Source organism: Gigantopelta aegis, chromosome 14 (genome assembly GCF_016097555.1).
Source record: "Gigantopelta aegis isolate Gae_Host chromosome 14, Gae_host_genome, whole genome shotgun sequence".
In the NCBI taxonomy this organism is placed as follows: Eukaryota; Metazoa; Mollusca; class Gastropoda; order Neomphalida; family Peltospiridae; genus Gigantopelta; species Gigantopelta aegis.
Window position 1 is genome coordinate 59,266,394 of NC_054712.1, and position 27,346 is coordinate 59,293,739.

The following is a 27,346-nucleotide window of genomic DNA, read 5'->3' on the forward strand; positions in this document are numbered from 1 at the left end:
GGTACATTTTACTTGTTTACTTGACAATATAACCACTGAGGTACATTTTACTTGTCCACTGGACAACCACTGAGGTACATATTACACTGAGGTACATTTTACTTGTCCACTGGACAACCACTGAGGTACATATTACTTGTTCACTGGACAACCACTGAGGTACATATTACTTGTTCACTGGACAACCACTGAGGTACATATTGCTTGTCCACTGTACAACCACTGAGGTACATTTTACTTGTTCACTGGACAACCACTGAGGTACATTTTACTTGTTTACTTGACAATATAACCACTGAGGTACATTTTACTTGTTTACTTGACAATATAACCACTGAGGTACATTTTACTTGTTTACTTGACAATATAACCACTGAGGTACATTTTACTTGTTTACTTGACAATATAACCACTGAGGTACATTTTACTTGTTTACTTGACAATATAACCACTGAGGTACATTTTACTTGTCCACTGGACAACCACTGAGGTACATTTTACTTGTCCACTGGACAACCACTGAGGTACATTTTACTTGTTCACTGGACAACCACTGAGGTACATTTTACTTGTTCACTAGACAACCACTGAGGTACATTTTACTTGTCCACTAGACAACCACTGAGGTACATATTACTTGTCCACTAGACAACCACTGAGGTACATTTTACTTGTCCACTAGACAACCACTGAGGTACATATTACTTGTCCACTAGACAACCACTGAGGTACATTTTACTTGTCCACTAGACAACCACTGAGGTACATAGCAGATTTTCTCTTGTCGGAACAAATGAACTGATATTGTTGACATGGATAACAGTGGGAAGCGGGATTGGTAATACCGACCAAATTTATTGGAGCGGGAGGGAGGGGGAATGGCATGGGAATCATATTGTTTACACAGATGATAGCTTGAAGGGGGACGGGTGTGTGGGTGTGGGTGTGGGTGTGGGTGGTAATACCAAGCAGATTTGTTGGAGATGGGGATGGGTTTCATTAGTGTGTGTCATGTGAATCATATTGTTTTTGACACAAATTACGGTTTGAAGGGAAAAGGATGATTTGTGGAAAGGTTAGGAAGGTGGATAATAAGTTTGTCACTGTACAATGTGGATATTATTGTTGACCTCATGGATGACAACTTGGAGGGTTCCAAGGGAAAGGGGATAATACCTGCCAGATTTATTGGAAAAGGGGGAGGGGTTTGTTAGGATTAAAGCTTGGTGGTATAGCTTCTATACCATTCAGTATATATATGTACAGGTGTATATATGCACACAGATTATGGACAAATGGAATTTCAGGGCTCACCCTGCTCACTGCAAAATTACCCAGTTGTTAATTTTTATGCATAGTCGGAGATGGTCATATCTTAAAATTTTCAGCTGCCTGCCTAGCAAGTAACTCTCAAATTTCACTTGCCCACAAAAACATCAACCTGTCCTAAAACGTGAGCAGTTTAAATAAAAATTTAAACTGTATGTGTCAAACAGTTTCACATCATACAAACTACTTGTAAGCTCTGTATTACTAAATATGTTGATTTCTCTTAATTTGTGAATGTAAAAAAAAAAAAAAAAAAAAATTAAAAAAAAATTGGAAATTAGTTTATAATTAAAAAACCCCACTTTAATCCTTTACTTTAGAATGATCATCGAAAATATGCTACTTTGAGTTAATGATTTCACAGTCAATAACATTAATTTTGGCAGGTTTTTTTGTGTGTGTGTGTGGTGGGGGGGGGGGGGGGGGGTCATAACAGACAAGTGAACCAAAGGGAATTTTTGTTTTTAGATATTAACAAAAAGTTTACCCCTCTATTTTTCAGAATGAAGTTTACTTGTAGAATGCAGGACATATCATTTGAGGACATTCAATTTTTTTTTAATTTCCCTTAAAAATTCCAGTGTTTGGCGCTCTCGATGTGAGTTCGACACAGAGACTCAGTCGGAGACTGTAGATCCCATTACAAATTTTCTTGCACACGCTTATTCACTGTTATTTAACATTTAGTCAATTAAATATTAATTGCATGTACATTTAATATATCAAATTAATTGGGAAACAAATGCAAAAAATTTCAGATGAACAACCTAATTTCGTAATAAGAAATGCAATGTTAGTGAAAATCCGACAATTTGGTGGGAATTCCATGACATTGGTTTAGGGCCTACATCAGATGTGTTATGCGAGCTCACACAGATAAATCAAAAACTAATTTTACAGAGAGTTTACTTATCCATTTTAGTAACGTTCTAAATAGCATTTTCTCGATCCTTCAACATTTTTGGCAATTTACTTCACGGACACATAATACCATGATTTACTAATAAAGGCCAAATTTCTTAAATGCCTTTAAAAAGGGAGCGGGCGGGGGCTTATTCAAAGACTTGGGCCTACTTCTGATCAAATACGGTACTCGATATATATAATAATCATGAAAAACGAAAGTTTGGTTCTGTGATTTTACAGACACACTATTGACAAAGTACCAAAATTATTGTTTCAGTGAAATCCTGAGATCTGACACGCACACACGCTGTACACAGGGGAGAAAGGTGGAGGGGTATGGGTCAGTTATAGTTTTCTTACTTGCACAACCAATCAAAGTCTGTGAAAGGCCTCGCGGTCTTGGCTAAGCTTTGAAATGGCCGCCAACGACTATGTAATTACAAAAATTGCAAGTGTATAAAAGGGATAAAGAGGCAGTTTGTGTTTTAGTTGCCTGGTGGATGACTGAATTCTAATTGTACTCGTCCAAGAAAATGTTTACTCATCTGGGGCGAGCGGACAAGTACTTTTGGCCAGCCCTGCATAGTTCTTATATTTACCATTTGGCTAATACATTTTGTTTTATAAATTAGCAACTTTTAACCATTTTCAATTAATCTCTACATATCTGTAAAATGTCTAAAACTAAATTAATTCCCGTTTTAGCCCTGAATTTGCGACTTAGTCATGGTGGGGTTGGGTGGGGTCTTCGGGTTACCATCACTGTTGTGTGATAACAGTTGTTAGACTTGGGTGTCTGCTAGGAGTCACTGGGTTGTGGCAAAGTGTGTATTATTGTTGACATGGATACCGGTTCAGTTGAGACTAGCAGGGAGGAGGAGAGAAAGGTCAGTGGGTTCAGACATGAAGCTTATCCTCGACTGGAGTGTGTAAATCACCTAACAAGTCTTGTGTTGATGATGAACACGGAGTGCAGCCATGTGGGACAGATAAAACTATATTCCTAGAGACCAGTTATCAATACTCTTGAGACCTGTACCGGGACACATGCATTATGCCTAGAGGCTGGCTCAGGAATCACACAGTGCTTGAGCCAGAAAAGGGTTAATTAATGTTTAATCACGCTGATGGTAATGAGCAGTCCATTTTAGCATGATAAATTAACATTGTGTGAATTTTAGATTTCTGGGTGAATAAGATAACATGTATAGAAGCACCAACCTCAGTGGTGTCGTGATTACGCCATCGGACTCAGGCTGGTAGGTACTGGGTTCACAGCCCAATACCGGCTTAATGGTGTCATGGTTAAGCCATCAGACTCAGGCTGGTAGGTACTGGGTTCACAGCCCAGTACTAGCCTCCATGGTGTCGTGGTTAAGCCATCAGACTCAGGCTGGTAGGTACTGGGTTCACAGCCCGGTACCGGCCTCCATGGTGTCGTGGTTAAGCCATCAGACTCAGGCTGGTAGGTACTGGGTTCACAGCCCGGTACCGGCCTCTGTGGTGTTGTGGTTAAGCCATCAGACTCAGGCTGGTAGGTACTGGGTTCACAGCCCGGTACCAGCCTCCATGGTGTCATGGTTAAGCCATCGGCCATATGGCTGGTAGGTACTGGGTTCACAGCCCGGTACCAGCCTCAATGGTGTCGTGATTAAGCCATTGGACATAAGGCTGGTAGGTACTGGGTTCGCGACCCGGTACAGGCTCCCACCCAGAGTGAGTTTGAACAACTCAATGGGTAGGTGTAAGACCACTACACCTTCTCTCTCACTAACCACTAACAACTAACCTTATGTCTTGAACAGACAGCCCAAATAGCTGAGGTGTGTGCCCAGGACAGCGTGCTTGAATCTTAACTGGATATAAGCACGAAAATAAGTTTAAAATAAGTTTAAAAAATGAAATAAATAAAATGAAAATGTATAGAAGCATACATGTCTGTATAACATCTGTTCCAAAATTTGTTCTGCATGAATCATCCCCCACAAAGTGAAATTTTATTGAAACCAATGTCTGTGTACCTTACATGTATGCCTAGTGGGACAATGTGGCAGACTAAGCCCTATAATGTTACATATATGTTGAGTAGTCCAAGAAACTAAACAGACCTGTAGGAACAGGGGAGGGGGGGGGGGGGGGAGTGCCTTTCCCCCTCACTAAAGGTTGAAAATGTGTGTTTTGTTTGTCCAACTCTATATGAATAAAAATCAAAATTTTGTTTGTGCCCCATAGTACAGGCTTGTGACCCTGTCACTAGAGATTGTGCCCCCCCCCCCCCCCCCAAATCAGATATCGTTCTTACAGGCCTGCTAAATCTTTGGTTCTAACCTGATTGGATGGGCTTAAATTCAGAGGTATGTACATATACCTGTGCATGTTTATCCACCTGATTAGATGTCCTTAAAACTAAATCCTAGATTGTGCCTTGATAATTAATTAACCTGCATTACACTTGTACCATATACATGTATTTCACTCTTGTACCATATACATGTGTTTCACACTTCACCTGTGTTTCTATCAGTGAATGGTTACCTCGTATTGCATGTACCGGTATATATGGAGGATACTGTCACGATAGTTCGTAATCACATAGACACGCGTACAAGTACACAAGATGGTGGAAGTTTTATTGACCCTTTTGTGTACAAGTGTATGACGTCATATATTAGCCGTATCACGTGATAAGCACAGTTCACATATAGATGTTTATAATCATGACATCTCCCCTCATAAACAAGTTTAGTTAAATGTCAAAGTGTTTTATATCAGAAGTTTAACTGTCTTTGAATCTAAGTGGGACCTTGACCTCGCGGCCTGATCTGGTGGTGATTCTCGACGGGGTGCTACTCTCAGGGGTGGTAACATTAGGTGAGAAAGTCTCAGCTGCTGGTTTGGTCTCTGGCAGCGGATTCTCGATGTCCGGAGCAGGTTCGGCTTGTTCATCATTGTCAGGAACTTTCATCAGATGGCAGCGGTTCCTGCGCAGTACTCCTTTTGGTGTAGCAACGAGATAAGAGCGTGGAGTAGTACAGTTTTTCTCCACCACACCGGGATAGTTCCAGTCTTTCTGTATATCCAGTTTCACTTTGACTTTGTCGCCAGGCTTCAGTTCTGGGAGCGGTCTTGCAGAGTGGCGTTTGTCATAGTGGTACCTGTAGGCATTCTTGGCCGCTTTGTCTGACTATTGCACTTGTGCAGGATCTGCTTTCCCTGGATACAGTTTCTGCTGCAGGGAAGGAAGTTTGGTTCTCAGTTGTCTTCCCATGAGAAGATGAGCAGGTCTATATCCAGTGGTTTCAATAGGAGTTGAGCGATAGTTCAACAGGGCTAGAGTGGGGTCACTCTGTTTCAGGATACGTTTAGCTGTTTGGACAGCTCTTTCAGCTTCACCATTGGCCTGAGGGAATCGAGGACTGCTCGTAGTGTGTGAAAATCCGTAACTTTCACTAAAGTCCTTGAAGTCCTTGGATGAGAACTGAGGTCCGTTGTCACTTACTACTTCTTTTGGAATTCCGAACCGTGCGAATACTGACTGCAACTTCAGGATTACACTTCTGCTGGTGGTCGATGGCAGGTGAAGGATTTCGATAAAGCGAGAGTAGTAGTCAGCTATGACAAGGAAGTGCTTCTCCTGGTGTTCACACAGGTCCATCCCAAGTTTCTCCCATGGTGCAGGTGGTAGCAGTGTTGTCTTCAGAGGTTCTTTGCAATGTGCTGGTCGGTTGTTCTGGCAGAACTCGCAAGATTCCACGCAACGTTTAATGTCTTTCCCAACACCGAGCCACCAGACTGTTTGTCTTGCACGATTTCTGCACTTGGTCACACCTTGGTGTCCTTCATGTAGACAGTTCAGGATCTCTTTCCGCATTGTCTTTGGAATCACAATACGGTCATTGAATGTAACAAGTCCGTTGCACACACTCAAATGGCTTCTGTCTCTGTAGTATGACCCCAAGCTCGCTCTTATGTTCTGACTGTGGCTGGGCCATCCATCAATGATGCACGACGTCAACAAGTGCATTTTGGGATCCTCTTTTGTGGCTTCCCGGATTCTTTCCAGCTTCACATCAGACACGGGTAGGTTGACTTCAAATGAGTCAATGTGTGATGTGACTTCGTTCTCCAGTTCAGATGATTCTGGTTTACCGACCGGAAATCTTGATAGTGTGTCAGCGACAATCAAACTCTTGCCAGGCATGTGCTCTGCCACAGGAGTGAACTTCATCATTTGATGAGTAGACTCTGTATTCTGGGTGGCACTTGGTCGATGGCTTTCTTGTTGATGATGGGTACCAGTGGCTTGTGGTCCATGATCAGCCGAAAGCGTTCAAGTCCAATGAGATATTTCTGGAATTTCTCACAAGTCCAGACACTAGCGAGACATTCTTTTTCGATTTTCGAGACATTCTTTTTCGTAACGCTTTTCTGTATCACTCAGAGTTCTAGAGCAAAAGGCAACAGGCTTCAACTCTGTTCCATGTTCTTGTAGAAGTATCCCACCGATGCCGTAGCTGCTTGCATCTACACTCACGATGACAGGCTTTGTCACATCGTAGAACGCAAGGTTCGGTGGTGAGGAAATCTGCTTCTTCACGTTCTGGAAGGCTTCTTTCTGACTGTGATCCCATGTCCACACAGTATCAGATCTCAGCAGACTGTTTAGCGGCTGAAGGATGTCTGAGAGGTTTGGCACATACTTTCCCAGAAAGTTCACCATACCAAGAAACTGTTTTAGCTCGGACACATTTGTTGGAGCTTTCATGTCATTGATTGCCACAACCTTCTTCGGATCAGGTAGGGTTCCTTCGCCTGTGATCACGTTGCCGAGAAATTCCACACTTTCCTGGTGGAAGATGCATTTTGCTTTGTTCAGTTTCATTCCTGAAGACTTGATTCTTGCGAGGACCTGGTCCAGTCTGGAGTCATGTTCTTCTGTTGAACTGCCCCAGATGATGATATCATCTGTGGAGACTTCTACTCCGACGATTCCGCAGAGAAGTTCCTTCATCTTGCGTTGACAAATCTCACTGGCACTTGTAATTCCAAATGGCAGTCTTTTGAAGTAGAAACGTCCGAATGGAGTTATGAAAGTTGTCAGCTTTGCACTCTCTGGTTCAAGTTCAAATTGCCAGAAGCAGTTGGACAAGTCTAATTTGGAGAAGACTTTTGCCCCCGCCATCTTCGCGGATATGTCATCCAGTGTCGGTAGGATGTATCTCTCACGAACTACAGCTTCATTCAGTCTTTTCAGATCCACACAGATTCTGAGACTTCCATTCTTCTTGGTTGCTAGCACAATTGGAGCACACCATTCTGTAGCTTCTGTGATACTGGCAATGACATCGTTTTCTTCCATCCTCTTCAGCTCGGCTTCCACTTTTGGTAGCATAGGAATGGCGATCCGCCGCGCTGTTTGGACGCTGTATGGTTGAGCATTGTCTTTCATATTGATCTTGATGGGTTCCCCCTTCATCAGACCAATGTCATCAAACACATCGTTGGTAACTTCTTCGACCCTTTTGACGTATCCCATACTTGATGCTGCACCTCTGCTGAGTAGACAGTCAACTGCATTCGACACGACGAAGATCCTGATGTTGTGCACCTGTTGTCTTACATTGACTCTGGCAATGAACTGACCTATGCACGACAGCAATCCTCCAGGACTGTTCAGACGAATCTTCGTACTCAGCAGTTTTGGTCGCGGACGCAATGAGTGGAACACTTTCTCAGAAATCACTGTTGCATCAGCACCTGTGTCAATCTTAAAGTTCAGGTCTTTTCCACCAATATCCAGGTACACTCTCCACGGTTGTTCATCTTCAGAGGTAGGAGTTTCGATAGTCCCGAGATAGAATTCTTCAATATCTTCTGTGGACTCGTCAACATCCTCGACAGTGTGAGTGACTTCATGAACGGATTTCGTGAAACATGCCCGTTCGAAATGTCCAACATGTGAACATCGGTTGCATCTTGCACTACTCGCGGGACACTGTTGAGGACCATGCAGGTACGTGCATTTAGAACATGGCTTCAATCCGGTGCCTTTGTTTCCATGGTTACGTGACTGATTCGGTGGTTTACCTCTTCTGGACGTGCCAGGTTTTCCATCTTGTGACTGTAATTTCTTGTATCGTGCACCGTGTGACAATACTGCATCCAAATTCTGTGGATTGTTCAGAGAAACATTCTGCGATTTCACAAGTTCATAGTGGCGTGACATTTCAGTGGCAATGTTCAAGGTTAAATCAGACTTCATTTGCAGTTTCTGCGACAATTCTTTGTCCAAAATTCCGATGACAATTCGATCGCGAATTTGTTTTTCCTTCTTATCACCAAAATCACATTTTTCAGCAATTTGGTAAAGATGTCTGATATAGGCTTCCATACTTTCGTCTGGCATTTGATCGCGTTTGTAGAAACATGCCCTCTTGTAAATAATGTTACGTTTTGGAATGAAATGTTCATCAAATTTCGCCATAACCCTGTCATAGTTATTCTTGTGGCCTACTACTTCGAATGTGAATGATTTGAACACGTTTTCCGATTCACGACCCATAGCGTAGATTAGTGAACTCACTTGAACCTCGCCGTCTTCTTCGCTGAGTTTCGTTGCCGTGCGGTACCGTGAAAAACGCTGTTTCCACTCCAGCCAGTCGTTTGGCCTGTCGAAATTAAACTGCTCAGGTGGGTTAAACTTAGGCATCGTATGGATGTCTTTTTTTTTTTTTTTTTTTAAATCCAATCTGACACCATGTCACGATAGTTCGTAATCACATAGACACGCGTACAAGTATACAAAATGGTGGAAGTTTTATTGACCCTTTTGTGTACAAGTGTATGATGTCATATATTAGCCGTATCACGTGATATGCACAGTTCACATGTAAATGTTTATAATCATGACAGATACCACATGGGTGGTCATTATATACCATTTATCTTAACACCAGTTGTTTCAAAACATATAACAAGCAAAAGTAAATTGGACATGCCTTCAAACAAGTGGTAAAATAAATGGTATCTAACAATTCTGCAGTATGTGTATTATATTTCCTACATATATCCTAAATAAAAATGCTGGTTTAAAGAAATTAAAAATGTCTTTTCCAACTACAATTTATTTATGGCTTTTGCAGTTAACAAGCAGGGAACATTTGAACATTGAAAATTGATTAGCAACTACTCTTTAATGTTTTAAAATAGGGTAGAAATTTCAAAAACTTGCATAGTGGATCGAGACAAAATACTACACAAAATGTTCCCCGACATGAATAGTAATCGATTTCAGTCATGTTCATTAACTGGACAGTTTGGTTTTAGAACCTTGGTTATCACTGCAGTGTTCAGCCAAGAAACTGTTTTTAAATCACTTACTTACTAGTGGGATATCACTGTGGGATACGAAAATGGATGTGTAAGAAGTTGTTATGTGTAATGTTTACTATAGACATGGTGCTACATTAACATGACACATATTTATCACATGCATATCCAGGTGTCATATACACTGTAGTTAAAGAAAATTTAAATAAAACCTTTAATTTCTTTTGACATGATTTTCATTTCAGTTTGATATCGTTAAGGATGATACACATCATGTCATGAAAGTTAATTATCTATTAATAATATCATAGCTGATTTTCATTTCAGTTTAATGCAGTTTAATTTGTCCGTACTATGAACTCTAACAAAAAGTTTTTAAAATTCCATTGATAATAGTTTTATTGATTGTTTGTAAACAATAACATGTGCTGGCAGTAGAAATTTTCCATTAATATTTTCCATTAACCATTGTCAATTTTACGAACTCTCACAAACAATTTTAAAAAGTCTCCATTGCTAATGTGAAGACTAATTTAAAATTTTCTTTCAGTTTGATGCAGAGTTTCGTCGATTCTCTGTTAACAATGATGCGAAATCAAAATTCTCTGACTTCTCCGTCCTTTTGGAGAACTTGCACAAGCTGCACGACATTCCATTTGTGATTAACTACACGGACCCCGTCCATGGCGACCTACTTCCAATAAACAATGATGACAACTACCACAAGGCACTGACCACAGCAAAGCCCTTGTTGAGGGTGCAGCTTCAGCGTAAAGGTAAATCATTTTATTATGCAGGGTTCAGGGGTAGAGCGCTTGTCTCAGGTGCCTGCATCGTAGGATCCAACCTCCTCAGTGGACCTATTATCTGGGCTTTTGTTCCCCATCTAAAGCTTGGCCGAGGTGGTTGTGTCACAGGATCCAACCACCTCTGTGAATCTATTCAACTGTCAACTGTTTGGGGCTTTTCTCATTCCAACCAGTGCACCGCCATAACTGGCTAAAGGCCTTGATATGTGCTGTCCTGGTTGTGGGAAAGTGCATATACAAGATCCCTTGCTACTAATGGGAAAATGTAGCAGACCAGACCACCACAAGTATGTTTGTCAGTTAATGAATGTATAAATATTGATAAGTATACAATATTATGATGTAGAAATATAAATTTCTGTCTGTACTTTGTTGAAAGATTGTTCTTCGTGAAAAAAAAACCCATTGTTATTGAAAAAAAATGTCTGTATATAGCAAAACATTGTGATCAGCTGTCAATTTTAATGGTCTTCTGCTTATGGATACCAGATTGTGTGACTTGAGTTGCCATGTGACAACTGATATATGTAAATGACAGTCAACTGTTGTCAAGCAGGAAGCTTGTTGCATAATGCAGCGAAACCTCTCAAAACTGAACGCTCTGTAAACCAGAAGTGCTTCAAAACCGGACGTTTTACAGAGTCCTTTTTTAAAAATCAGTACATAACTTAACCTTTTAAAACAGATCCCTCTTAAAACTGGACATTTATTTTGGTGCAGGAGTGTCCGGTTTAGAGGAGTCTCACTGTATCATGATTTTTCTTGCCAACTCGGAAGTTGAATTAAGAAAATATATATTTTGGGGGGGGGGGGGGGGGGGCATGGAAAGTGTTGCCTTGGGTTTAATGAAAAACATTAGGTCAGCAAGGCAAGTTGGAAGGGCACTAAGGCAGAACTGGTTGCATGCATGTTTGGTTACTAGAAATCAAGATTAAAATGTTGTAAACTGTTTTCCCAAACCGTCAGTTCTTGTGCAGATTTTAATTATTTTTCACAATTAAGGATACATAGATACATTGAAATATGAGAAGGGCATAGTGGCGAGCCAGGAGTAACATTTACAGATGTATCATTAGCAGGGCTAGCTCTGAGTGAGCAAAACATTTCGCAAACTAATTATCTTTAAAAGATTGCAAAACTCAGGGTTTTTTTTTAGCAAAATATCAACTACTAGTATTACATTAAAAAAACATTTGCCAATTGTTCCTAAAATTCTCAGTTGGCAGAGCTGGCCCTGCATTATCTATTTATATATTGTGTGACATAATTTTACAGTTTATTAAGTATGGCCTGGAGTATTGTGCTGCATTGCACTTAAACCATGCCATTTAATTTGCAACCTGCTAGATATGTGGTAGCCGCCCCACCTGCAGGTAACAGCCGCCTGCAGAAATGTTAGCCAAGCTTAGGTAACAGGTGATTAACATTCTTCACACTGCTTAGCACTCATTACATGATTGGCAGGTCGTAATCCCTCCCACGCACCTACTGGAAGACAAATATTAACATGGGTTAAAAGAAGCATGAAGACTTCCTAATTAATATTGGTCTTTTTCAAACCAAACAAACTTGGAGCACACTGTAGGCCTCGTTAGCCAGATATTAGGAGTGTTAGTATCAATATGCCCACAGTTTACCTCTTCTCACATTCAAAATTGTTTCTTTTTCAAACCAAACAAACTTGGAGCACACTGCAGGCCTCGTTAGCCAGATATTAGGAGTGTTAGTGTCAATATGCCCACAGTTTACCTCTTCTCACATTCAAAATTGTTTCTTTTTCAAACCAAACAAACTTGGAGCACACTGCAGGCCTCGTTAGCCAGATATTAGGAGTGTTAGTGTCAATATGCCCACAGTTTACCTCTTCTCACATTCAAAATTGTTTCTTTTTCAAACCAAACAAACTTGGAGCACACTGCAGGCCTCGTTAGCCAGATATTAGGAGTGTTAGTGTCAATATGCCCACAGTTTACCTCTTCTCACATTCAAAATTGTTTCTTTTTTAAACCAAACAAACTTGGAGCACACTGCAGGCCTCGTTAGCCAGATATTAGGAGTGTTAGTGTCAATATGCCCACAGTTTACCTCTTCTCACATTCAAAATTGTTTCTTTTTTGCCTACAGTATATATTTTGTTGTGTGCACTCAATTTCTGAACTGTTTTGTTCTAGCCCTATGTAGGTATTTTGTAAAATAAAATAGTGATTCTTCTTCGTCTTTTCATTCACTCTTATCATGACTGTTGAGTCCTAAATAAGTTGCTTTGAGGCTTTAACAGGAGAAATAATGATTGATTGGGGTGTTTTTTAAAGTAAACTATAAAAAAGCTGTGGTATGTGCCGTCCTCTCTGTGGGAGAGTGCATATAAAATATTATTGTGGTGGGTTTCCTATACGGCTCTGTTGCAATTACTAAATGTTTGACATCAAATAGCCGATATGGTGTTTAGTAAAGTAAACTATAAAAAGGCTATAGTATATACTGTCCTGCCTGTGGAAATATGCACATAAAAGATCCCTTGCTGCTTTATCTGTACGTATCCTGTGTGTGGTGAGGTTTTCTCTCTTGTTAAACATCAAATGGCCATGGGAGGCGGGGCGTAGCCCAGTGGAAAAGTGCTCGCCTGATGTGCGGTCAGTTTAAGATTGATTTTCTTCAGCGGGCCCATGGGGCTATTTCTCAATCCAGCCAATGCACCATGACTGGTATATCAAAGGTCATGGTATATGTCATCCTTTCTGGAAGAATGCATATAAAAAATCCCTTGCTACTAATGGACAAATGTAGCAGGTTTTAACATAATAAGTAAATCAGTGTGCTCTAGTGGTGTCGTTAAAGAAAACAAACTTTTAACTTTTTAACTTTAACCTGTTATAACATTCAAAATCATTCCTTTTTGCCTATATATTTTGTTATGTGCACTCTATATGTGAACTGTTCATATCCTGAAGCGTGTATTTTGTTCCAGCCATGTGTAGGTATTTTGTAAAATAAGATGTTGATTGATTGAGTTGCTTTGTAAAATAAAATATTAATTGATTAATACATGGCTGTGTATTCAACAGAAAGCAACAGTTTAATAAAGATAAAAATAAACATGTATACAGTCAAACCTTGAAAGCTAAAGAATCCCTTAATTAATGAGATGTCAATAACAGACCTCTTGGTCTTAAGAAGCTGGCAGCATAACAGAAGTGTCTGAAGCAATTAAAAGTTGGTATGGCCATGAAAGCTATGTGTATGATGAGATCTATACTAAGTGAGAGGAAGAGAAAAAAATGTTCCTGGCCCAACAAGTATTGCTTCCGGCGCCCCTGCATAATACAGGACATTTTATGTTGTGATTGGTATATCAAAGGCTGAGGTATGTGCCATCCTGTTTGTGGGAGAGTGCATATAAAAGATCCCTTGCTACTAATGAAAAAATGTGGTGGGTTTCACCTAAGGCTATGTGTTAGAATTACCAAATGTTTGACATCCAATAGCGTAAAATATTAGTGGTTATATATTAAATGTGTTTATGGTCGCCCTAACATTGGTACTGAGTCATACTTCATTTTACTTCTGAGAATCGTAATATACTGGGTATATATATATACCGTATTTGACCGGAAATTAGCCCAGGGGGCCAAGACAACTCATTGTAAGCTTAGCATGGGGTGGGCTTATTCCCAGACAAGGGGCCAGTTTTGTTGAAAAAAACACAAAAAAACTAATAATTAAAATAAATAATAATTAAATGAACTAGGAAGAAAATGAAAAACGTCCAGTAGCACATCTATTAATTAGTGTTCCATTTGTTATTAATAAATAATAGTTTATTAATTAAAAAGTTTTTTTTACTAGTATCTAATTATCAGAAACGCACCTTCTATGTTACAATTACTTACCAGTGCTGTTTATTTACATTCAAAATTTAATGCTGAGAAGACTTAAAACAACAAACTCAATAGTGTATACACACGTTTCTGACAGGCAGCCAGCTTACACTACAAAGAATTGTCAATCTAGGCCATTGTTCTTAGCCAATCAGAATAAGGTATTTGCCTAATTAGCATTAACTGCGGACACAGTGTGGTGGTAAAAATAGACATTGGTTTTAGTTCAGACTTGGGTTTGGGTACTTCAAAGAAATACTGCAGGCATGAAATTGAAAACAATGTTACACACTGTTACTGTTAGACTACTAAATCTCACTGGTGGTAAAATATTGTGTTACATTTGTGTGTTTAATTATTTGCAGGAGGTATGACCTTTTAAATGAACTTTGAGCAAACTTGCAGTTTTGTGTTATTTATAAGGTGACGAAGTTGGGGGTGGGCTTATTTACGAATGAGGGCCTAATTTCTTAAATGCTATCAAAATGGAGGGGGGCTTATTCAAAGACATGGGCTAATTTCCGGTCAAATACGGTAACGGTTTTTTATATACTAAAAGTAAAGTATTTGGTGACCAAATCCAATTTGGGCTTCTTACAAATATTAAGACGACCAGAAACACATTGAATATACAGACACTGATATTCTAAACAAGAAAATATATTTAATATGTAATTTTAGTGGTCAAAATATTTTATTTCTGTAGTCACAAAGATGACTAAAATAAATGTACATGTGTTTTATATAGGTTCATTTATACATATGTTTATTACGACTGCCATGTGAGGTTAAGATGACTACAGTAAATGTACATGTGGTTGGTATAGGTGTCAGTTACATATATTTATTACGACTGCCATATGAGGTTAAGATGACTACAGTAAATCATACACTAAATGTACATGTGGTTGGTATAGGTTCATTTATACATATTTTTATTACGACTGCCATGTGAGGTTAAGATGACTACAGTAAATGTACATGTGGTTGGTATAGGTGTCAGTTACATATGTTTATTACGACTGCCATATGAGGTTAAGATGACTACAGTAAATGTACATGTGGTTGGTATAGGTTCATTTATACATATGTTTATTACGACTGCCATATGAGGTTAAGATGACTACAGTAAATGTACATGTGGTTGGTATAGGTGTCAGTTACATATTACTAAATTTATTATAGTTGTAATTAATAACCTGGCTATTCCAGAAATGTTTACATTGAGGATCAAAGGGATCAATAAAAGGTAATTAAATTTAATATAATTTTAATATAATTTTATTTTATTCATGATCAGGTATAGGTTCCAAGTTTTATGCTTAATAGGTGATAGACTGTTATGTTGTCAGTAGTTGGAAACTATTTTAGTTTATTGTTGGTTTTTAACCCATCCTCCACCCTGCCTTCATTTAAATTTTAATAGTTCCCAAACCAGCTACAGGTAAGAAATTAATAGACATTTATATTTGCCTGTACATGGTTACAAGGTATTTATGAATATGCTGTACCAATGAATCACAATGTGTTGGTTATCCACCTACACATATTTATTATTTCAAATAACCTTGATGTAAAAAATAAGGATTTGTAGTGGGAGTGGTGTTGCTACAAACCTTATAATTGGCTTGTTTACATCCCTTTTGATGGGCGTACCTGGTGTACAAGTAATGAATATCAAAGATATTAAATGGAGCCAGGGGCTGTGTCGCCCCAGAATTGTTTTTTTTAATGAATGTGCAAGTAGGGAAATGTCCGAGTCATTGGAAGCTATATCCACGCACTTGTTTTTTTTTTTGACAAATAAATATGTATAAATTAAACACAACTTTATGATTTTTCAATCAATATTTTATTTATTTATAATAATAACTTTATTTAATGAGGGTGACAGGTTTAGCACAAGCTAATCTTCCACTTGGCCCTCAACAATACATTGAAATACTGGAAAAGAAAATACATATATACTAAGTACTATACTATTATAATAATGCATACATACATGTACATATGGACTAGAGAAATCTTACATTTAACAGACATCTGTTAGTTGTGTAATATTGACACTAAAGTCTCAAAACTTAATTATTATATAGAATAAAAATTAATCAGCCAAATAAACATCCATAAGATATTGTTTCAGGCTGGATTTAAAGTTTGCAACTGACTTCTGGTGTCTAATATCAAGGGGTATTGTATTCCATATCTGAACACCTGAGTAACTGAAGGATTTTTTATATGTACCGTAGTTCAGTATGAGACCTTGGTAGCTGCAGTTTGTTTTTGTTAGAGGATCTTAGGTTATAAGTATATGGATCATATAAGGAACATGGAAGACAATGTGATATTTTATAACCTACATGTTATATATACGGACCCCGCTGTTTTAGGTTATAAGTATGTGGATCATATAAGGAACATGGAAGACAATGTGATATTTTATAACCTACATGTTATATATACGGACGCCGCTGTTTTAGGTTATAAGTATGTGGATCATATAAGGAACATGGAAGACAATGTGATATTTTATAACCTACATGTTATATATATACGGACCCCGCTGTTTTAGGGGAGCTATTACTCTTGCTCCCCATCACTCCCCTGAGGCTAGTTCAAGGAAACTAATTTTTAGTTCCTGTAATCATGTTAATTTATTTCCAGGTATGCTAATATCTTAAATGGCTCCCCGTAATCCTAAGTTAAAGAAACAATCACTCGCCTCTATTTGTTTTTACTGTGAGGTCTGTATATATGAATTATTAAAGACAGTCATATAATATGCATGGTCATACCTGTAGATAGAATTATAAGAGTGAATAAAGAGACATTTTATACATGTACATAACATTTTATTAAAGATATGTACTTTAAATTACATGTAGTGGTTATAGACTACGTACACAAGTGAAGTGCTGCAGTGTTTGACTTTGGACTTATTTCACTATAACACTCACTATCAGCTTTCAAGAGTAAGACTGTTGAGGATTAAATATTCAGTTCAGACACAGTCTTGCCCATCATCTTGACCAAAGGTCAGTGTTGTTACCCTGTGTGGTCAGAATGGCCAGGGACTGTTATGCATGTTTATGATCCCCCCTTATCTGTGGGTGTGTAAACAATGGTCGACCCTATATCATTACCAGGTGCTTTGTGTTATCTCAGCTGGATTGTTTCAGGCTTTGTCCTGCACTTAATACTCTTGTTTACATTTTTAACCTTTATTAATGGCTACAGAATCAAATGACTAGAGCAGTTTCATGGCGATGCGGGTTAATTAAACTTTCTGATTTAAGGCTCAGCTGGTAGGTACTGAGTTCCTATGCCAGTACTCCGAAAGTGAAAGTTAAAATGTTTGTTTATAATGAAAGCACTGGAGAAACATTGATTTATTAAATGGACTGTCCTGAGTTAATCATTTGCAGCCCATTGTAAGATGTCTCTGATTAACGAAATCTTTTTGGCAACTAGAATTACATATTAAATATATTTTCTTGTTTAGAATAAGAGTGTATAGAACACATTATAAATAACTATTTGCAGCAGTCTTTTTTCATTTTACTTAATACTCTTGTTTACATTTTTGACCTTCATTAATGTCTACATAATCAAATGTCTGGACCAGTTTCATGGCGATGCAGGGTTAATTAAACTGTCTGATTTAAGTATAGTAGGTGCTGGGTTCATGTGTCAGTACTGGACGACTAAAAGTGAGAGTTAAAAAAACACTGCTGGAGAACAGTGATTTAGTAAAGGGACTGTCCTGGATTTGCAGTCATTTTAATTAGATGTTTCTGACTAACAGAATCTTTTTTTGTGACTAAAATTACATGTTAAATAAAAAAGTTCTTGTTTAAAATATCAGTGTCTGTATATTCAATGTGTTTGCGGTTTTGTGTTAATGTTTGTGGTGGTAATTTTTCATTTTACTTGTGGTAATACACTTGATTACATTTCTAACCTTTATTAATGGTTAGATTAAATATCTAGGGCGGCCTCATGGCACAGTGGTTCATTAACCTGTCTGATTTAGGTGATGGGTTCGTATTCCAGTACTGGACACAACACAGGATGAAAAATTAAAAGCTACATTTTTTGTGTGTTTTTTAATGACACCACTAGAGCACATTAATCATCAGCTTTTGGATGTCAAAAATTTGGTGATTCTAACAGTAGTCATCAGATGAAACCCCCATCCCCCACTACATTTTTCCATTAACATCCAGTGATCTTTCATATACACTTACTCACAGATAAGACAGCACATACCATGGCCTTTGATACACGAGTCACTGGTTGAGATGGATGGAAACCCAATGGGTCTAACTAGGTGGTTAGATCCTATGGCGGAATCGCCCCAGGAGAGCACTGTATATAGTGAGCTAGATAACACCCCAGCACATTTGGTTAAAGTTTGTTAGATCATATGATGGAATCGCCCCAGGAGAGCACTGTATATAGTGAGCTAGATAACACCCCAGCACATTTGGTTAAAGTTTGTTAGATCCTATGACGGAATCGCCCCAGGAGAGCACTGTATATAGTGAGCTAGATAACACCCCAGCACATTTGGTTAAAGTTTGTTAGATCATATGGCGGAATCGCCCCAGGAGAGCACTGTATATAGTGAGCTAGATAACACCCCAGCACATTTGGTTAAAGTTTGTTAGATCATATGGCGGAATCGCCCCAGGAGAGCACTGTATATAGTGAGCTAGATAACACCCCAGCACATTTGGTTAAAGTTTGTTAGATCATATGATGGAATCGCCCCAGGAGAGCACTGTATATAGTGAGCTAGATAACACCCCAGCACATTTTGTTAAAGTTTGTTAGATCATATGGCGGAATCGCCCCAGGAGAGCACTGTATATAGTGAGCTAGATAACACCCCAGCACATTTGGTTAAAGTTTGTTAGATCATATGGCGGAATCGCCCCAGGAGAGCACTGTATATAGTGAGCTAGATAACACCCCAGCACATTTGGTTAAAGTTTGTTTTGTTTAACGACACCATTACATTAATTAGTCACTGGCTTCTGGATGTCAGACATTTGGTAATTATGACACACAGTCTTTAAAGGATACCTCGTATGTTTTCCCATTAACAGCAACGGTCTTTTATATGCACTTTCCCATGGACAGCTAGGACAACCCATACCATGGCATTTGATATACCAGTCTTAGTGCACTGCTTGGGACCCCCCCAAAAAATAAATAAAACTGGGATTGGGGGGTCAGATATATGTCCACTGTTTCAATATTACCAACTGTATGGCCATTAATATGGGTTGGGGACTAGCTTAGCTGGTAGAGAGCTAGCCCGAGAATCATGGGATCAAATCTCTTTGGTGGACCAATTAGGCTTTTTCCAGCCCAGCCTATGTTTCATGACTAGTATATTAAAGGCCTAGGTATGTGTTGTCCTGTATTTACGAAAGTGCATATAAAATATCCCTCGCTGCTAATGGAAAAATGTAGGTTTCCTCTGGATACTATACATGTGAGAATTATGAAATGTCTAATGTCCACAGCCAGTGAATCAGTGCTGTAGTGATGTCACAAAACAAAACAAACCTTGACCGTTAACCGGTGTTGTGGAGAGCCCAGACATTCTATCTTAACTTGGATGCCTCTTATGACATTTAAATCAGCTGCTGATATATTATGTAATCTCAGTTACACTTAACATTATATCTATTACCAACATTTATTATGTAATATTTAGTGAAAAATCTATAATATAGTACACAAGGCCATTTTAGCAGTTTAATGAAATATCTATAATATAGTACACACGGCCATTTTAGCAGTTTAGTGAAATATCTATAATATAGTACACAAGGCCATTTTAGCTGTTTAGTGAAATATCTATAATATAGTACACAAGGCCATTTTAGCAGTTTAGTGAAATATCTATAATATAGTACACAAGGCCATTTTAGAAGTTTAGTGAAATATCTATAATATAGTACACAAGGCCATTTTGCGTACAAAGATGAATTCCATAAATATAACTCTGATGGATGCCACCATCTTTGTCACTTAACATAGAAATGGCTATGGGTTGACTATCTATACTCTGTCACATTTGTTTTTGTAAAAACCCAGTGTACGGCCCACCACATGGCTGTCAGTGGTGTTGTTCCCATTCTAACAAATGTTACAACCACTGAAACACTATCAATCCCACTTACCAATGTAGTGCCATTGGTTGATTACAAGTTGTGGTGTGTATTTTAACAACAAAAGTAAAATGATGAAAATTTCTTCTTCTTCTTCTTCTTTTTTTTTTTGGGGGGGGGGGGGTGCAAATATGATTTACATTTCATCATATGTCTGATTCCTGTGAGGTGACTGCCAGTAGGTGTCCATGGAGGCCATACCCCCCACACGCACACTTTTCTCCCATCAATTTTTATATATTTATGTCACACCATGACATAACTCCATGTGTTGGGTGTCCCCTTCCCCCAATAAAATCATGGCCATGCCAATGGTGACTACAGACTTCATTTGATAAGGTACAACTCATATCTGACAAACAACATGAAATTTTCTCTTCATATTTAATATGTTGAAATCTTTATTTTACAGCAAAAAGTGTTTGGCAGATGCTGCTAGCAGGTGAAAAGATGCATCCCATAATATTAGTGTTTATAAGTTGGCATTTGTTCAGGCATGCTTTTATTTCAGTGTTCTTTTCAGTTAGTTGTTGACTAATTACAGTTGAACAGCATGTAGTTTGTTAAATTACTACTCAGTGCAAGTTTTCTGCCATATATTCATCATCACTGTGTGATACCTGACTTGCCAGGTTTGTAAATAAACAGGTGCTGTTGGAAAGAAATAAGGGAATGCATAAATAGTAACAGCAAATAGTGACTGCAACTAAAACCCTCATACACGGTGCAGGGCTCGAAATTATGGTGGATCCGACTGCAATTGCCGTCGTTGAGATATAAATTGCCATAGGTAGAGAGCATCACCGATGGCACTTTTGTGTCATCGGTCAAGCTCCTCAACAATTTCAAAATGTATACACCTGGTGTATATTATCTGCCAATATTTAACATTTGCACATTTAAAAGATGTCTACATACAACAGTGTACCCTTTCAGTCATGTTTATTTGCTGCAAATGGCACTTAAAAAATGTTTTCCATAGGCGGGCTCAAAATTGCTGTCGGTGGACTGTTTCACCCATTGCAATTCTTTTTAAAATTGCCGTGGGAGACAAATTCTTAAGATTGAGCCCTGTAATAGCAAGGCATTAACTGTGTTAATGGCAGAAAATTCCACAGTACTCAGTATATCGTGATCATGTGTTCTCTTACTTTATTCCATCAGTATACATGATTATAAGGCTTACCTACAGGTAGGAAAGTTCTGCTCATGATAATTGACCGTTATGCAACAATGAAGATAATTGAAACTTATTGATCATTCCATACTTATGTAATAAATTACTGGTAACATCATCATAAAATACCATGGTAGTGTAATATTTAGCATTCCTATTGTTTAATTCTTGTACAAATAAAATAATTAAATTGTGTTTTATTTCAGGGCTCGAAATTAAGAATTTGTTACGTATGATAATAATAATAATAAAATACAAAAAAAAACTACCAGTTGTCACCTTAAATAAACGTAATCAATCTTTTTGTAGGAAATATTCAGGGTGAGACTGAAATATGTTGATGCTTAAATAGAAGTGGGTTGTCTTTACTATGAACAATAACTCCTTGTGTCTTCAGCCTTGCTATCCATGTTATGAACAATAACTCCTCGTGACTTCAGCCTTGCTATCCATGTTATGCACAATAACTCCTCGTGACTTCAGCCTTGCTATCCATGTTATGAACAATAACTCCTCGTGACTTCAGCCTTGCTATCCATGTTATGAACAATAACTCCTCGTGACTTCAGCCTTGCTATCCATGTTATGCACAATAACTCCTCGTGACTTCAGCCTTGCTATCCATGTTATGAACAATAACTCCTCGTCACTTCAGCCTTGCTATCCAGTTATGAACAATAACTCCTCGTCACTTCAGCCTTGCTATCCATGTTATGAACAATAACTCCTCGTCACTTCAGCCTTGCTATCCATGTTATGAACAATAACTCCTCGTCACTTCAGCCTTGCTATCCATGTTATGAACAATAACATACTCACTTTAATTCTATATATTCTAGTTATGAACACTGGGCCTGTGCTTATAAAAGTTTTAAAGTTGACTCAATCTCAAATTCTCAAATGACGTCACAAACATACAGTTTGTGTGGTGTTGCCCTGGCAATAAAGTCTCAGACTATTAGTTGAAGTTTGTTTTGTTTAACGACACCACTAGGGCACATTTTGATAAATTAATCATCACTTATTGGATGTCAAACATTTGGTAATTCTGACAAACAGTCTTAGAAAGGAAACCTGCTACATTTTTCCATTAGTAGCAAGGAATCTTTTATATGCTCCATCCTACAGACAAGATAGCACATACCACGACCTTTGATATGCCAGTCATGGTGCAGTGGCTGGAAAGACAAATATCTCAAAGGGCCCACCAACGGGGATCGATCCCAAACTAACCATGCATCAAGTGAGCGCTTTACCACTGGGTTATACGTCCTGTCCCCTAGACTCTATTAGAGTCTTGAGTTCAGACTCTAAACATTTTATGAGCATCAGGCCAGGACCAAACTTGACATTCTTGTCATGGACAGTAACTCCTCCTGACTTTAATTCTTCTAACCTGGTTATATGTGAACTGCAACTGAAACCTACTACATATATCCTTGATACGACCAGTAACTCCTCCTGACTTTAATTCTTCTAGCCTGGTTATATGTGAACTGTAACTGAAACCTGCTACATATATCCTTGATATGACCAGTAACTCCTGACTTTTAATTCTTCTAACCTGGTTATATGTGAACTGTAACTGAAACCTACTACATATATCCTTGATATGCCCAGTAACTCCTCCTGACTTTTAATTCTTCTAGCCTGGTTATATGAGAACTGTGACTGAAGCCTGCTACATATATCCTTGATATGACCGTTAACTCCTCTTGACTTTAATTCTTCTAGCCTGGTTATATGTGAACTAACTGAAACCTGCTACATATCCTTGATATGAACAGTAACTCCTCTTGACTTTAATTCTTCTAACCTGGTTATATGTGAACTGCAACTGAAACCTGCTACATATATCCTTGATATGACCAGTAACTCCTGACTTTTAATTCTTCTAACCTGGTTATATGTGAACTGTAACTGAAACCTACTATATATATCCTTGATATGACCACTAACTCCTCCTGACTTTAATTCTTCTAGCCCGGTTATATGTGAACTGTAACTGAAACCTACTACATATATCCTTGATATGACCGTTAACTCCTCTTGACTTTAATTCTTCTAGCCTGGTTATATGTGAACTGTAACTGAAACTTGCTACATATATCCTTGATATGACCATTAACTCCTCTTGACTTTAATTCTGTTAGCCTGGTTATATGTGAACTGTAACTGAAACCTGCTACATATCCTTGATACGACCAGTAACTCCTCCTGACTTTTAATTCTTCTAACCTGGTTATATGTGAACTGTAACTGAAACCTACTATATATATCCTTGATATGACCAGTAACTCCTCCTGACTTTAATTCTTCTAGCCCGGTTATATGTGAACTGTAACTGAAACCTACTACATATATCCTTGATATGCCCAGTAACTCCTCCTGACTTTTAATTCGTCTAGCCTGGTTATATGTGAACTGTGACTGAAACCTGCTACATATATCCTTGATATGACTGTTAACTCCTCTTGACTTTAATTCTTCTAGCCTGGTTATATGTGAACTGTAACTGAAACCTGCTACATATCCTTGATACGACCAGTAACTCCTCCTGACTTTTAATTCTTCTAACCTGGTTATATGTGAACTGTGACTGAAGCCTGCTACATATATCCTTGATATGAACATTAACTTTTGTATTTTCAACCTTGCCTTCATGTTGTGATCACCATCTACCCCAGGCAGCATCAATCATAACCCTTTGTTTTACCTAGAAATCTACCACTTCATACTTGAATATCATATGGATTTCAACCATGATTCATTTTTTTCTCTGTGCATTGCTGCCTTGTAATATAAGCAACTCCCATACATGTAGTCTTTTATGTTGCCTCTTCTAATACACTTCATGTAGTAACAACTCCCATTCATGTAGTTAACAACTCCCATACATGTAGTTAACAACTCCCATTCATGTAGTTAACAACTCCCATTCATGTAGTTAACAACTCCCATTCGTGTAGTCTTTTATGTTGCCTCTTCTAATACACTTCATGTAGTAACAACTCCCATTCATGTAGTTAACAACTCCCATTCATGTAGTTAACAACTCCCATACATGTAGTTAACAACTCCCATTCATGTAGTTAACAACTCCCATACATGTAGTTAACAACTCCCATTCGTGTAGTCTTTATCTTGCCTCTACTAATACACTTCATGTAGTTAACAACTCCCATACATGTAGTTAACAACTCCCATTCATGTAGTTAACAACTCCCATACATGTAGTTAACAACTCCCATTCGTGTAGTCTTTATCTTGCCTCTACTAATACACTTCATGTAGTTAACAACTCCCATACATGTAGTTAACAACTCCCATTCATGTAGTTAACAACTCCCATACATGTAGTTAACAACTCCCATTCGTGTAGTCTTTATCTTGCCTCTACTAATACACTTCATGTAGTTAACAACTCCCATACATGTAGTTAACAACTCCCATTCATGTAGTTAACAACTTCCATTCATGTAGTTAACAACTCCCATACATGTAGTGAACAACTCCCATACATGTAGTTAACAACTCCCATTCGTGTAGTCTTTATCTTGCCTCTACTAATACACTTCATGTAGTTAACAACTCCCATACATGTAGTTAACAACTCCCATTCATGTAGTTAACAACTCCCATACATGTAGTTAACAACTCCCATTCGTGTAGTCTTTATCTTGCCTCTACTAATACACTTCATGTAGTTAACAACTCCCATACATGTAGTTAACAACTCCCATTCATGTAGTTAACAACTCCCATACATGTAGTTAACAACTCCCATACATGTAGCTAACAACTCCCATTCGTGTAGTCTTTATCTTGCCTCTACTAATACACTTCATGTAGTTAACAACTCCCATACATGTAGTTAACAACTCCCATTCATGTAGTTAACAACTCCCATACATGTAGTTAACAACTCCCATTCATGTAGTTAACAACTCCCATACACGTAGTTAACAACTCCCATACACGTAGTTAACAACTCCCATACATGTAGTTAACAACTCCCATTCGTGTAGTCTTTATCTTGTCTCTACTAATACACTTCATGTAGTTAACAACTCCCATACATGTAGTTAACAACTCCCATTCATGTAGTTAACAACTCCCATACATGTAGTTAACAACTCCCATTCATGTAGTTAACAACTCCCATACATGTAGTTAACAACTCCCATTCGTGTAGTCTTTATCTTGCCTCAACTAATACACTTCATGTAGTTAACAACTCCCATACATGTAGTTAACAACTCCCATTCATGTAGTTAACAACTCCCATACATGTAGTTAACAACTCCCATTCATGTAGTTAACAACTCCCATACATGTAGTTAACAACTCCCATTCGTGTAGTCTTTATCTTGCCTCTACTAATACACTTCATGTAGTTAACAACTCCCATACATGTAGTTAACAACTCCCATTCATGTAGTTAACAACTCCCATACATGTAGTTAACAACTCCCATACATGTAGTTAACAACTCCCATTCGTGTAGTCTTTATCTTGCCTCTACTAATACACTTCATGTAGTTAACAACTCCCATACATGTAGTTAACAACTCCCATTCTTGTAGTTAACAACTCCCATATATGTAGTTAACAACTCCCATACATGTAGTTAACAACTCCCATTCGTGTAGTCTTTATCTTCCCTCTACTAATACACTTCATGTAGTTAACAACTCCCATACATGTAGTTAACAACTCCCATTCATGTAGTTAACAACTCCCATACATGTAGTTAACAACTCCCATACATGTAGTATTTATCTTGCCTCTACTAATACACTTCATGTAGTTAACAACTCCCATACATGTAGTTAACAACTCCCATTCTTGTAGTTAACAACTCCCATACATGTAGTTAACAACTCCCATACATGTAGTTAACAACTCCCATTCGTGTAGTTAACAACTCCCATACATGTAGTATTTATCTTGCCTCTACTAATACACTTCATGTAGTTAACAACTCCCATACATGTAGTTAACAACTCCCATTCTTGTAGTTAACAACTCCCATACATGTAGTTAACAACTCCCATACATGTAGTCTTTTATGTTGCCTCTTCTAATACATTTCATGTAGTTAACAACTCCCATTCATGTAGTTAACAACTCCCATACATGTAGTTAACAACTCCCATTCTTGTAGTTAACAACCCCCATACATGTAGTTAACAACTCCCATTCATGTAGTTAACAACTCCCATACATGTAGTTAACAACTCCCATTCATGTAGTTAACAACTCCCATACATGTAGTTAACAACTCCCATTCGTGTAGTCTTTATCTTGCCTCTACTAATACACTTCATGTAGTTAACAACTCCCATACATGTAGATAACAACTCCCATACATGTAGTCTTTATCTTGCCTCTTCTAAAACCCTTCATGTAGTTAACAACTCCCTCAGAGTTAAAGCTGGCCTGTATATTGATACAATTAACATTCATTTCAACTCATTCTTGTGATCCACCCAGCATTGGAAGCCTGTCTTTTAATACTTACACATGAATATATATGCATGCTTTTTTTCGTTGTTTGTTTTTCTTCTCTTTTTTTTATCTCAATAATTTAATACTGTTTTGTGCTATTTTCGTTTACAATAGAATGCATATTTAATTGATTTTTTGTCTTTATACGCAGCTTAATCAATTATTTTCAGCTGTTTCTTATTACAGTACATGCACCAGTGGTTTGTGGTTTACGTAACAGTT

The 27,346-nt window shown here is 38.1% G+C and overlaps 1 protein-coding gene across 1 annotated transcript in view; it reads left to right on the top strand.

The window, feature by feature from the left end:
* The window catches only part of LOC121388266 (partitioning defective 6 homolog beta-like), a 42,603-nt gene that overhangs the window by 5,830 nt on the left and 9,427 nt on the right, over positions 1–27,346 (top strand). The window contains exon 2 of the mRNA XM_041519540.1: positions 10,115–10,340. Coding sequence (XP_041375474.1) covers positions 10,115–10,340 — 226 coding nt within the window. The remainder of the gene's footprint in view (positions 1–10,114; positions 10,341–27,346) is intronic.